Below are 14730 nucleotides of genomic sequence, written 5' to 3'. Positions count from 1 at the left end.
AAATTGCACTAGGCTATACTGCTTACTCAGTATTTAAAAAAGCTGTCATAGCACACTTGGGACACTGTGGTCTCTCATTTGAACATTATGGAAAAGAATAAAGAAATACAGGAATAAACTCTACCTGAGGCTGTGTCTGCTGCCGATGTATCGCTCGCACCTTTGGAACAGGGCTCTCTCTAGAAGATGAGGACTGCTGCCTAGAACGGCTCCCATTTGGCACCTGCTCTACAGGCATTGACAAGGAAACTGCAGACATACTCCCCGTGCTGCGTACTGAGGCACTATGAGGAATGGATGCTGCTGCTTTAGCCCGAGTGCCAAGCACTGCAGAGTCCACCTTGCGTATTTGGGCATGTCCAGTACTGTTTTGTCTAGGCAGAGCAATTGGCACAGGCCGGTCAGGTATGGTGTGACGTCTCGTCAGATCCTCACTCTGTGTGCTACGCCTGGTGAAGTCCTCCATGCTGCTATTGCTGGGCCCACTGAGAATGAACTCCTCGCTGTTGCTCTGGCTTCGGGAGCTGGCAGTGCTAAGGTTCTCAAGGCTGGAGTCTATTGAAGCCTTAGGTGTGCCTGGGGGTGGGTTGTTCAAGTGGTACACAGGGTTCTGGAAAGAAAGGGGCTGGATCAGGGCAGGGTGTAGAGGCCTCCGGACCTGCGGGGCACTCTGTGGAGTGCTCTGGCTCTCTCGCAGCTGTTTGATGCTGGCCACCTGCACCATGGAGAGCTGGCTGCCGGTAAGACGAACTGGCACCTCAGGGGTCACTGAAACATGGTCGACCTGAGTCCCATGAGAGTCCTGGAGGTCCATGAGGGAGACGCTGCGGCCGTTAGGAAGGATATTTTCTCTGTCATCCTTGTCAGAGTAGGTCATACTCTGTGATGATGCCTGCTGCACCAGCAAGAGAGACTTGCCTCGGAAAAAGCTGTCTGTGCTGTCTATGGTTGGGGACTTCAGCTTCAACAGATCACTGGTAGAAGAGAAAAAATGCTTTGTTACAACAGAAGGTGACAGATTAAACATACACAATTCTGCCCAAGAAGGTGTCGCCACATTAGTCAATATAAAGAATTGCAAAGTATCTTCAAGTACAGGTAGAAGCAGTGGACTTCTGAAAAGGCAAGTCATAAATTGCAATGGGAGATACTGCTGGAAAATTATGTATATAGTATCATGTCAAAAATGGAACAGTTCTTTATTTTTTTAAATTACCATAAGAGAATTCCTAAATTCACAAACTATCCTGATTAGCTTGAGTGAAAAGGCACTGCATATCAAAAGGCTGAAGGACCAGTGGCTGCATTCCTCAATATATGAGCAATATTCCAGGGAAGCTCAATTAACCTGCGAGCAGAGACAAACAACTGCTTACCAATTTCAAAACAATGGGAGTATTTTTTCAGACCTACTGGGACAAGGGACATCGGAGAGTGGACTCAGGGATTAGATAGCACATTTGCATTCTAGTTAAGGTTTAGTGTTGCCTTGCATGGTAATAATATATTGCTACGCTTGCTTCATGTATTTTTCTCATATCCTTTCATCATCAATCAATGGCCTGGCTAACAGGCTTTCAGAAGGGCCATCAATGATTAAACATTAGGGCTTTCCTTTACTCTTGACTTCTCCTCTCCCTTTTATTCGTTTTTGTATGTTCTTGCAATAATTCCATTCAAATTATGGTACATGCATCGTTGTATTATTATTTTTGAAAGAAACACAATAAAGAATTGATCAAAAACAAAAACAAATGGTGCTGCTAGGTGGGCGCGATAACTATGAGAATCCTACAGGAATACCATTTGCAGCAGAAAGGGACGATATGAAAAAATTCAGCAGTGCTCAATGTCTGAGATAGAGATCCAAGCTGAAGTCTAACATATTCAAATAAAGAATGAATTGGATCTTTTAAGGAAAAGCAGGATTATCTCATTATGCTGGTGAGGAGCGTGGAGGAACTATGGCAAGTCTTTCATGCAGATGTCAGTGGTTCTTGTCAATGTAAAGTAGAAAATGACACCAAGGTTACAGCTGGAGGAAGGAGTAAGCTTAATAAGGGGCAAACATGTTGTCAAGACACTGGAGGGGATCACTAGATAACAGGGAGTTAGATAAACAACATCAGTTAGCCAGGGGATAATTACCATACAAAGTGGGCTTATTTGTGATGTAGGTACTGGACCAATTGAAATGTTAGGGAAAATATGACATCCAGGGACCGAACCGTAGTGCCCAAAGGTGGGAGATACTGAAACGAGGACACATGTTGCTTCCTGAGGACCTTTTTTTTGTGCTCAAAAGGTAACTATTTTGAGAATGTTACTCACCAAAGTAACATTATCATTCTTCTAGGCCCCCAGGATCGTCAACGATTTGTGAAATTTACTGAGAAAAGAAAAACTGAAACTAGACTGGCGACTTACAAAATTAAATTTGTGCCAAATGTATATAATACATTGCACACCGCATGCTTACCCTATAAAAGCATCACATTCTCATCTCTACCTTGGTTTTACTTTAGCAGTTAAAGACCAAACAGCTGGGAAAACATGAAGAAGCTGAGTGTGGCTTTAGTCAGAATGCTAGTGGGAAAATTGCTACTTAGCAAATCTATTTCCAGATAGTTGGTGGAAAACGTCCGTTAGTCAAATAACATATTGTAATTTTAGGACTGACATCCACTCCATAGGATTCTAAGAAACGTACTTCCAGATAAATTTCTCTCGTTGAGATCTAGAAGGTTGCCATTGTTACTTATGAACATACCTTCACAAAGATTTAGCGCACACCTTGTTACACTATTTTTAAGTCTTTAAGCAAAAAGACTTACAAAACCTTTGACCATGTATGCAAGATTCTCCATGCAACTTTTATTTTTTGTTCTATGCATTTTCATGTTAAAATTGTTATTGCTGGAAGTGTTCTATATAGTACAATGAAACGGATGAAAGGGATAACAAGATCATGAATACTGCTATGTTTGTCCACTGCAGCTCATCAATCAAGGCTTCAAGGCCTTTGATTTGTTAGTCTTAGGCTCTCTAGGCAAAACTGACTAGAACACTGCTTATGTCAGTTTGGACTCTAAGTTTAGAGAATGTTGTTGGGTTAATTCTATTCTGGACACATTTAGCCATGGCATGGTACAAACTGCAAATAACAATTCCGAACGAATTGAAATGATTACATTGCACTCAAACAAATATAGACATTTTCTAATGTAGACTCTGTACACAGTGAAAGATATTACAGCGGAAATTGACCAACAACACTGCATTTTACCTTGAAAGTGGTTTTTCTTGTGCTGAATCTAATTGTCACTTCATTTCATTCACCCTATTCTTCAGCTCAAAATTCACCCCAGATTCGTAAAAGATCCTAGATTACCCGCACCAAACTGCGCAAGCACTCCATTACTTCACAGTTAGGTTTGAGCTAGAAAAGCACTGTCCGATGCATACAAACATTTGCCTATCACTACCAAGTGAGCGCAATACGTAGCAGTTCCACCCTAAGGAATGCAAGGTGCTGGGGTAGAAAGTTTCCCTCATTTAAATAGAGCAGATTCCAATGTAAATGTGTAACTAAAGCTACCACAACTAGCACCAGCCCAGTCACAGCACTCCACACAGCAATGCTTCTGAAATATGTCCTGTGCTGTTTCTGTACTGGTTCTGTATCTCTTTTTACCATTTGCTTTTTAACTAGAACTGGCAGTGCCTCTGGTAGACTGATATTTAAGTCTGATGGGGAAATGAGTCTGGGTGGCTCAGTAACAGCAACAATCAACAGAGGGCCAGGCAGCTTAAAATACTATCCCTGTGAGATATTGCAAAGGAACTCTAATCTAAAGCAACGCGTCACATATGTTCTCTAAAGATTGAAGCTTAAAGTGTTTCTAATGTTAGCTTTGGAGCATTCACTCTCTATTAGAAACGTGAGTCCTGGAAAAGAATCCGAAAAGCATCACAGATTGGGCCACAATTATATCCGCATCTACGGCTAGAAATGAAACCGGGCTGACCCTGTTCCAGGCAGAACAAACCTACATCTGACTCATAGGTACATTAGATGCCTGCGATGCAGCCAACTGTGCGTGTCTGTCATACCAGCCGGCATGCCAAGGAGCACACTGGGTTATGGCAAAGAACAATGTGCCCATGTAGTCCTCACATGAGTAGAGGTGAACAGGGAGACAGAGGAGAGCAATAGAGTCTGTACTCCGAAGGATTTCATTTTTGATTGTGGGCCCAAAAGAATCTCACTCTGTAGAATGCACATGTTCACTGTACCAAACATTCTGGGTCTCTCCCCTCAGACTTGTCATCCTTTCATTTGGTGTCAAAAGCTGCAGAGTATTGGGGCACAGGGTAGAAAACTATTTAGATGTATGGTTTTGCAGCTTAAAACTCTTCTAGATTCACAGTGATATTGATGATCATCTGATCATAAAGCAGCATTGCTCCATTAAGGCGAGTGTGTAGGTAAAAGTAGTAGGAAATGTTTTTACTTCGTCTGTCACACATGATCTTCCTTTTCAGATTGAATTAGGACATGTTTTGTAAACGAGGACATCAAAGACTAAGGTGCCACAGCACAAATGACATTCAGTGATACGTTTCAAATGGAGGCCAGAGAGCCCCTCGTTTGTCCTTGTGGAATTCGGCAGATGCTAAACAATAAATACAAATAAAGATATAAATGTTGCCCTAATGATGTTGTTTCCTCTACATAATACATTATAGTCCTAACATCCCATGTATGCAGCACCCTTTCAGCTGGAGTTGTAGGACGTTGAAAAGATGATGGCAACTGAATCATTTGACTGACATGAATGATACCACCTTTGGAATGATTTTGGGGATAGTCCTTAAGACAACTGTCTCCATGGATTGCTAGAAAAGGGTGTTGAACCATAAGTGCCCAGATCACACTAACCCCTTTGTAAAGATGTGCCACATTTGTAAAGGTGTAACCACTATTAAAATACTTTTTTTCAATATAGCGTTCTTTATAGTTCCTCTATAAACTGGTTCAAATGCACTTAGCTATAATCTTCGCAGAACTATATTTTGGTTCCAATTTGGCTATGAGATCATGTATGGAGGACAAATGGGGCATTTTTGTGTAAGTGGAAATGGTGGCTAAATGTATCTTAAGAGGTGTATAACTTAGGGTACTGTCTAGTATATGCATGATATACTCAATTATGACAATTTAATCTCTGTGATGCATTTGGGTAAGGCTTAACATGACAAGTTAATACAAATGTTTAATTTTACTGCTAACACTAAACTGTGATGGTAGTCTTTAATCTTAAAACTGCAGCAGTTTAATTAGTACAAATTCTAAAAAAGCCTTGCTGCTAAATTGAGACTTTTGAGTTCCAGATGCCATATTTTACACCAGGTTATTATTTGTGATAATAGTGGAACCTTCCACTGCACAGTTCAGTAACAGTATACTTTTGCTACCTCTCCCATCACTCATTGACTGTATCCTTGCCTTTGACCGTGTATAGAGCTTCGCCTTTAGATATATTCACCTACAAAAATACCACATACATCTCCTTTTAAGGCCTGGGTTGACAGCACAGCTATCGTCATACCAATGTGATCAATCTAAAAAAGGGCTTTGGCACCACCCACATGTTGGTGGACAGAAGTACATGTTTTGGTTGGGCAGACGTTGTGGGCTTCTACAGAAAGGATACGTTACTTACCTGTAATCCTAATTCTCTTCCAGGGGTATCCTCATCCAAGTCATAAGCACATGAATATTCCCGCCCATGTGCGGGACCCCGGAAACACACAACATATATGTGAAAACATATGTAGCTCTATATATATATATCTATATATATATATATAAATAAAAAAACAATGCAGCCTTCCAAAGCAATGCTGAACAATGTTGTAAGAAATTCCCCTGTATATAAATACATTCCAATAAATGCAGGGAGAAAATGCACGTTTGAAAAACTGCTTTAATAAACAGCAGAAATCACCATCTTACAAGGAAGAATGAGAAAACATTGTCAGCACATAGGCTGCATTGCAGAAAGCTGAAAAGCTAACCCACAGAAACACACAGATAAACTGGCACCGTGCCTTTAAGGCAGCCATGACCCCTAGCTTCCCATCATGCCTCAGGGGTGACAGTTAGGTCAGTTGTTCTTTGCGGAGATCCGCAGACCATAGCACAACGAGTTGATATGTATCTTGTTCACTTGCCCGGGGAGGCGGGTGGGTTGCTTATGACTTTGATGAGGATACCTCTGGAAGAGAACTAGGATTACAGGTAAGTAATTTATCCTTCTCTTCCAGGGGATCCTCATCAATAGTCATAAGCACATGAACAGAATAGCAAGCCCATCCCCTCATCCTGCGGGCAAGTAACCATAGTACAATCAAGATACATAGTAAACAGAAAGGCATATAAAGACTCCAAAACAAGTTAACATTGGAACAGATTCCTCAAGGAGGTCTGGCCTACTTGGGTATCCGCTCAGAATCCAGACAGTAATGCCTGTTAAATGTATGGACCGATTTCCAAGTTGCAGCCTTGCAAATCTCGGCCATCGGTACATTGTGTAAGAATGCAACAGTAGCAGCCTTGCCCCTAGTAGAATGAGCTTTAGGGGAGGCTAACAGAGGCTTGTTCGGTATTTGGTAGGCCAACATTATACAAGACACTATCCATCGTGAAATGGATCTTTTAGAAGCTGGAAAGCCTGTTCTAACAGAGCCGTAGTTTACAAACAATTGCTCAGCTTTTCTAATGGACTTTGTTCCCTCCAAGTAAAATTTGAGAACCCTCTCGAGGTCTAATGAATGAAGAGACCTTTCTGCTGGTGTAGCAGGATTGGGAAAGAAAGAGGAAAGAGAAATTGTCTGATTTACATGGAAATCAGACACTACTTTGGGCAGGAAGGAAGGGTGAGTTTGCATAACCACTCTATTATGATGGAAAACCGTATACGGTTCCTTAGAACAGAGTGCTTGGATTTCACTCACTCTGCGTGCTGATGTAATAGGCACTAGAAAATCTACTTTCCATATAAGGTGTTGTAATGTGGCCTTATGAATGGGTTCGAAGGGAGGATTCAACTCCCAAGGTGGAGAAGGAGGTCGGACAGGAGGATAAACCTTCTTCAACCCCTGTAGGAAATCCTTGACCACCTGAAGTTGAAAAAACGAAGGCTGGTTAGGCAATTTTCTATATGCCGTGATGGCAGCCAAATGCACTTTTATGGATGTATACTTCAAACCAGATTTGGCCAAGTAGAGAAGATAGGACAAGATTACCTCTTCTTGCCTGTGAATTGGATTCCACCCATTACGGACACACCACAAGTAAAACCTTTTCCATTTAAAGGAGTATGAGTTCCTCGTGGATGGTCTTTTTGACTCCCGCAAAATGTCCATGCAATCTTGAGGGAGGTTCAAATGTCCGTACTGCATGACTTCAGGAGCCATGCGGTCAAGCTGAGCGAGGGAAGGCTGGGGTGCGGGATCTTCCTTCCCATTTTGGTCGGGAGGTCCGGCCTGCACGGGAGTCTCCGATGCGGGCACACTGATAGGTGCAACAGGTCCGGATACCACCATTGGCGAGGCCAGTCTGGTGCTATGAGGATCATTGTCATGCTGGATCGGATCAGTTTGGCCACTTCGGAATGAGAGGGAGGGGTGGAAAGGCGTATGCAAACGTCCCTGACCAGTCTATCATAAGAGCATTCCCCCTCGTTCCTGGTCGGTAAAACCTGGATGCGAAGGCGTGGCATTTTTGGTTTTGATCGTCCGCAAAGAGGTCGATGAAGGAATTACCCCATTGATGAAAAATGTCTGCCACCACCTCGTCGTTGTGCACCCAGTGTTCTTGTTCGTCGAAGTGACAACTGAGGGTGTCTGCTTGTACGTTCTGCTCTCCCGGTAGGTGCACTGCTGTGATCGATAGGTTTCAGGCTAGCAGCCCGTGCCAGATCGCCTGGGATTCTAAAGACAGAGGGCGAGAGCGTGTTCCACCTTGTTTGTTCAAGTAATACATGGTGGTTGTATTGTTCGTTTGTATTAGGATCGATTCGGACTGAATCGATGGTTGAAAAGCCTTGAGGGCTAAATGAACTGCCCGCAGTTCCAGCATGTTGATATGATAGGTCAGTTCCCTGCTGGTCCACCTGCCCTGAGTTTGCAGATGACCCAGATGTGCTCCCCATTCCTGAAAGGAAGGCATCCGTGATCAGGGATTGTGTTGGCAGAGTTTGATGGAATGGGACTCCCACCAGAAGATTCTTTGGTTGTAACCACCAGAGAATGGACATCTTTGCTGATGGCGAGAGGATAATCCGGTCGGTCCACTGACCCAAGGATTGGTCCCACTTGTCCTCCAGATCTTGTTGTAACGGTCTCATGCTCAATCTGCCTCTGGGTATGAGAAAAACACAAGATGCCATCGACCCCAGCAGAGAAGCCACTTGTACTGATGGCTGATGAGTCTGAAGGATGACGTTGCCTTTGACTCTCATTGATGACAATCTCTCCTCCGAAGGAAACACTTTTCCGAGGTCAGAGTTTAGGGTGGCGGCCAGATAGTGGAGTGATTGGGTCGGTTGAAGAACCCATTTTTCCACGTTGACATGAAGGCCTAAGCGTTGCAGGAGGTCTAGGCAGATGTGAAGGTGCTCCTGCACCATGTGGGGGGATGATCCCTTCACCAGCCAGTCGTCTAGGTATGGATACACGAACAGACCTTGAACCAGCGCTTCATCTCTTCCTGGCTCGCCTCCAGGTTGGCCTCGGCCAGCTCTCGGAACTTCCTAGTCTGGTTTCGGAGGGTCAGGACGTATCGGAACACATCTCGGGGGGGGGGCCCTCGGGGCGCCGCCTCCCACCCTTCCTTGACCAGGCTGAGGGGCCCCTGGACGGGGTGCCCGTAGAGTAACTCGAAGGGGCTGAACCCCAAGGATTTCTGGGGGACTTCCCGGTAGGCGAACAGGAGGCAGTGGAGCAGGACGTCCCACTTACGCCGGAGGGGCTCTTCTAGGCCCGCGATCATCCCCTTCAGAGTCCGGTTAAACCGCTCTACCAGGCCATTTCCTTGGGGGTGGTACGGGGTGGTGAACTTATAGGACACTCCACATTGTTGCCACAGGGACGTCATGTATTTGGAGATGAAGTTCGTACCGCGATCGCTCACGACCTCGCGGAGAAAACCCATACGGGAAAAGATTCCCATCAACGCCTGGCCCACCACGGGGGCTGTGACGGTGCGCAGGGGTATAGCCTCAGGGTATCGGGTGGCATGATCCACCAGGACGAGGATAAAGCGGTGACCTTGGGAGGTTGGGGGGTCCAGGGGCCCCACGATGTCGATCCCGACTCGTTCAAAAGGAGTACTGACGACAGGGAAGGGTTGGAGGGGAGCCTTGCGCTTTCCTCTGCTCTTCCCACTAGCCTGGCACGTGGGACAGGACTTGCAGTGGGCTTCTACATCCGCTTTCATTCTGGGCCAGTAGAAGTGAGTCACGAGGCGACTGTAGGTTTTGTCCTGGCCCAAGTGGCCTGCGAGGGGGACGTCGTGGGCCAAGCCCAGGAGGAGGTCTCGGAAGCGTAGGGGTACCACCAGCACCCGGGCGGATCCTAGCTCCACCGACTTCTGCTCGCTGTACAAAAGGTCATTTTCCCAATACACCCGGTGCGTTCCAGTTTGGTCGCCCGCGGCCTGGGCCGCTGCTTGTTGCCGGGGCCCGACCAGGGAAGGACAGGTAGCTTGCTCCCGGCAGAACTCCTCTCGGGAGGGGCCCCCCTCGTGGCGCCACTGGGCCAACTCGGGCAGATCGCCTAACTCTGTGACCTGTGCGGAGTCGGAAGGTGGGGGTTCGTCGCTGGCGACCGACACTCCTTGTGGGGGGATGTGGGGGCCCTCGGCGGGGACCATCCTGTCTTCGGTGGTCGGGGCGCCTTCGACTTCCCCAAGGGGGGTCAGTCGGGCTGCCATAGATCGGGTGGTGGCGCATACCCACTCAGGGAGACCCATCATCCCTAGGTGGGTCTTGCGCTCAACTTGTTTCCAGGGGGAACTTTCCAGGTCGTTCCCCAGGAGACAGTCGACTGGCTGGGAGGTTCTCACTGCGACTTTCAGTTTACCGACCACCCCTCCCCATTCAAAAGGCACCAGGGCTACCTTACACAGACTTTCCGTATTGTCAGCGGAAATTACCGGGCAAAAGACGTTGGGGAGGACCTGATCTTCGTTGACTAAATGACTGAGGACACCGGTGATGCTGGCCCCGGTGTCACGAAGGGCCTCTACTTGGTGGCCATTGATCGTTACGAGCTGTCCATATTTCTTCGTGTTGGAGGGCAGGAGGCTTCCAGGGACCATTTCTCTATCTCCTAATGATGCTAGGGCCATGGCGGCGGGTTCCCACTCTACGGTCTACTCAATCTCCTCCCCCAGTGCTACATTGGCTATCTGTCTAGCGGGGGGTGCTGTCGGGGTGATGTGTGGGGCCATGGGGCATTCAGGGTCGTTGGCGTAATGCCCGGGCTTCTGACAACGGAAACAAGTGATGGTCACCCGGTGCCCCCGTCTCACAGGTGGGCCGGATACAGCTGGTGGAGGTGCCGGGAAAGGCGGAGGTTGGGTTTTCGGGAGACTGAACTGGGACTCTCTCTGCCCTCCCTAGTTCCCCCCCCTCTCTGGCGGGGTGGTCCCTGACTGGCTCGGGGGTACTCTCCTACGGGGCCCCGGGAGACCCGGGTGTTGGTCCAGCGATCCGCCTCGACAGCCAGCTTTCTCGGATCGTGAGCTTGCTGTCGAGCAGATGCTGGCGTAGTTCCACAAAGCAGTTCGCAGCCAGGTGTTCCCACAACATGAGGTCGGTTAGTTCTTCTAGGGTGGTTACCTTGCTGCCCTTGATCCACCCATCGAATGCACGGCTGAAGAAGTTTACATACTCCACCCAGGTGGTGCCCGGGATCTTCCTGCAGTCCCGGAACCGCTGGCGGTACATCTCCGGGGTGAGGCCGTACCTTGTGAGGAGGGCCTCTTTCATGTGGTTGTAGGAGGTCTGCATGGAGGTTGGTAGGTCGAGCAGGGTGTCTCTCCCTTCGCTCAGAAATCGTCCCCACAACCCGGCCCCCCAATCCTTCTGCGGGACCCGATGGGAGGTCATGGTGACCTCGTATGCCCTGAACCACTGTTGGATGTCATCGTTTTTGTAGTATTCTTTGACCACATCCTTGGGAATGTGGACCTTCTGCTCCGCCGGGGGGGCCGCCTCTCGGTTTCCTGGGGGCCGCGCTTCTCCGCTCTTTGCTTTTAGCTCGATTTCCTTCAAGCTGCGTTCGCGCTCCAGTTGGAGTCTCCTTCCTTCGTGTTCCCGTTGGAGTTTCCTCTCTTCTAGTTCTCCTTGTACTCGCATCTGTTCCACTGCTAGCTTTTTCTCGGCTAATTTCAACTCGCCCTCGATTTTAAGTTTGGCAAATTCGAGTTTGTGATGGCGACTTCTCTCTCTGTCTGCGAGTTCCTCCGGGGATAGGCCCCCGTCTGGTACGAAGCTTCGCACCTGGTTGCTGCTGCGTTCTCCTTGGGAGGGTCCAGCTTCGTCGTGGAGCTCCACCGCTCCTTCTGGGCAGGGGGCTCCAGAATCCACCCAAGCTTTTAGTGCCTTCTGCATATCTTCTTTGGTGTTGAGACCAGTGGTAGCGATTTTTAGTTCTTTGCAGAATTGCTTCAGTTCTCTGTGCGTGTACTCTTCCAGTTGTTCCGCCTGGAACACGGTACTGGTGTCGTTTTCTGTGAGAACCATGGCGTTTCCTTCTGCCATCTTTGTCGGTGGTGCGTCAGCCGTTCACGGTACGATCTCTAGATTATGGGCCCGAATCCCACCGCTGCCACGAATGTTAGAAGGCGACCTCAGAGGAGCCCGGAGGGGCCCTGACTATCCTGAGACCCACCCTCGAGGTATCGTAGCCGGGCACTGGCGGGAGACTCCTCAAGGGAGGAATCTCGTATCTAGGATCGCACACTCGGCACCACACGACAAAGAGACGCCACACCGTGAGTTCTTAAGAACAAATCTTTATCAAATCGGAGTCGTAGTATCTTTATGATCAGCACGGCAAGTATATACAAGTAGAGCACGGGCTCACAGAGTCTCAGGGAGGGGTAGGAGGTAGCGGGACAGTCTTTGTGGTTATGGATCAAATGCAGGGGCGTACCCGGCGCACAGCTCACAATCCTCGAGCTGGGGGATACGCTTGTCGTCGTCGGGGTCCGGCGGGACCAGGAGAGTCTGTGGGAGCGCGAGTCACTCAGCAGGGCTCAAGCACAAGTTCGGAGGTCTTACGATCTTCAGGGAGCCGCGAGTCACTCAGCAGGGCTCAAGCACAAGTTCGGAGGTCTTACGATCTTCAGGGAGCCGCGAGTCACTCAGCAGGGCTCAGGTGTTTCCAAAGGCGAATCTCCGGATAGTCCCAGAGCACCCCTTGTTATAGGTCGACCCCTCTTTGATGTCCGGAGTCTGTGCAGGCAGGGGTCTTGTCACCTGGGGGTCGCTTGTCGGGGTTTCCTGCCAGTGTCTTTTGATCCTTTCAGGGCCGGGTTGGGAGGAGTCCCAGACACCCAGCAGGCGTGGAGCCAGCCCTCGAGGTGATGATTGCCTTGCCTCTGGTGACGAGGCCTGGCGAGACGCCTGCTTCGACGCCGATCGCTGTTGACCCTGCGACGGCGAAACATGTCTCGACGTCGAACGCCGCCTCGCCAGCGACGACGGAGAACCATGCCTCGACGTTGGGCGTGCCCGCAACAACGGAGATCTACTCTTCGACGCCGATCGTCACCGGGTTGACGACGGCAGAGGATCTGACATACGTGTTGTCTTCGTCGACGACCGGTGTTCTCTCGACGGCGAGCCCGATGTCAATGGTCTTCTTGTTGACGTTTTCGTTGCCGATGAAGGAATTTGCGGCGCCGAGCCCGACGCCGATGGAGAGCAGATTGGAACCTTACTTCTAGATGGAGTAGTGGCTCTCTCTTTCCTCTTCTTCATCGGAGACCTGCCTCTTGAAGGAGATTTCTTCTTCTCAGCCAGCCCATAGAGGCGAATCCTCTCCCTGTCCTTAACAGTTCTTTTGGACAGTAGCTGGCAATGCTGACAGGTCTTTGTATTATCATCAGAAGGCAGGCAGAGAATACAAACAGGATGGGAGTCTGTTTTAGCCTTCTTCTTGCCACAGGCAGGGCAAGAGTCAAATAGAGAGGGCATTTTGGACTGGAAAATAATGCTCAACTCTCTCAAAAATAGCAGCAATATACTCCCAACAACAAAAAGACGTTGAAGTAAAAAGCTTTTGACGAAAAAAGAGAAGTATTTTCTGGCAGAAATCAGAAAAAAGTTAGAGCTGAAGTAACCAGGGTCCTGACAGGAGGAGCCGGTAAGAACAACTGACCTAACTGTCACCCCTGAGGCATGATGGGAAGCTAGGGGTCATGGCTGACTTAAAGGCACGGTGCCAGTTTATCTGTGTGTTTCTGTGGGTTAGCTTTTCAGCTTTCTACAGTGAGGTTTTTCTGCAATGCAGCCTATGTGCTGACAATGTTTTCTCATTCTTCCTTGTAAGATGGCGATTCCTGCTGTTTATTTAAGCAGTTTTTCAAACGTGCATTTTCTCCCTGCTTTTATTGGAATGTATTTATATACAGGGGAATTTCTTACAACATTGTTCAGCATTGCTATGGAAGGCTGCATTGTGTTTTTATATATATAGAGATATATTAATAGAGCTACATACATGTTTCCACACATGTGTGTTTCCGGGGTCCCGCACATGGGCGGGAATATTCATGTGCTTATGACTATTGATGAGGATCCCCTGGAAGAGAAATGTGCTTTTCCTCTAGCTGCTCTAATCATTTATTCTCAACTTGTGTGAGCAAGAGCTCCTTTTCAAGTCTAACTATTGTGTTACAACAGAACTGGTCCTTTAGGTCAAAATCATGTCACTGCAATGCTAAATGTCTCCTGGAAAATTAGATCATCATGCGGTTTGTTCTTCTCGGGCAACAGAACAGAAGGGAGGAGGGCAGTCATGAGAAACATGTTGCTGTATTGAAGCCCCATGCAAAAAGAACAACTGATGGACGGAATGCAAAACAATGTCAAACACTCACCCTCAGTCAGATATCTGGGCTTAAATCCATTTTTTTTGTTCAACACGCCATTCTAGTTTGGACTCAGACATATACGAACTGGAATGGCATGGTGAGCAACAAAATAAAAACGATTGATTTAGGCCCAGATCTCTGACTTGGGGTGAGTGTTAGACATAGTTCAGCATTCCATCGATAATTTTTCTTTTTCCATTTACCACCCCAAGTGGGACGGGTAAGTCCAGATGTGGGTCCCGTGTTTGCCATGCTGCTGGATTCAGCCTATCGTGGCTGATGAGGGAAGATACTCCGAAACTGGTCCTAGAATGCTTTTTCCCGATCCCGGGAGGACCGGATCTGGCATTTTGGGCTGGGCTGTTCCCATGGGGAGCAGGGTCAAGATTGATTTGCATATGGCTGGGTCCAAACTAGGCCTGGGCAGTGAACTCTGCTCCGTTTGTGGAGTTTGGAGAGTATTCTGCACTCTGCAGAGCACGCGGAGTTCCGAATAACGCCGCAATGCAAAGCTGAGTTTTTAACTTGCTCACGCTCGCCAACGAGAAAAATCCAAT

At 47.9% G+C, this 14730-nt stretch overlaps 1 protein-coding gene across 8 annotated transcripts in view; it reads right to left on the bottom strand.

Annotated features, from left to right (window-relative positions):
- The window catches only part of RASAL2 (RAS protein activator like 2), an 891981-nt gene that overhangs the window by 47054 nt on the left and 830197 nt on the right, over positions 1-14730 (bottom strand). For all 8 annotated transcript variants that reach the window (XM_085601613.1, XM_085601610.1, XM_085601612.1 and 5 more), the window contains one exon: positions 125-974. In XM_085601613.1, coding sequence (XP_085457739.1) covers positions 125-974 — 850 coding nt within the window. The remainder of the gene's footprint in view (positions 1-124; positions 975-14730) is intronic.

The sequence above is a fragment of the Triturus cristatus genome, chromosome 4_2 (genome assembly GCF_964204655.1).
Source record: "Triturus cristatus chromosome 4_2, aTriCri1.1, whole genome shotgun sequence".
Classification (NCBI taxonomy): Eukaryota; Metazoa; Chordata; class Amphibia; order Caudata; family Salamandridae; genus Triturus; species Triturus cristatus.
Note: the sequence above shows the minus strand (reverse complement) of the source record. Positions and strands in the feature narration are given on the sequence as shown.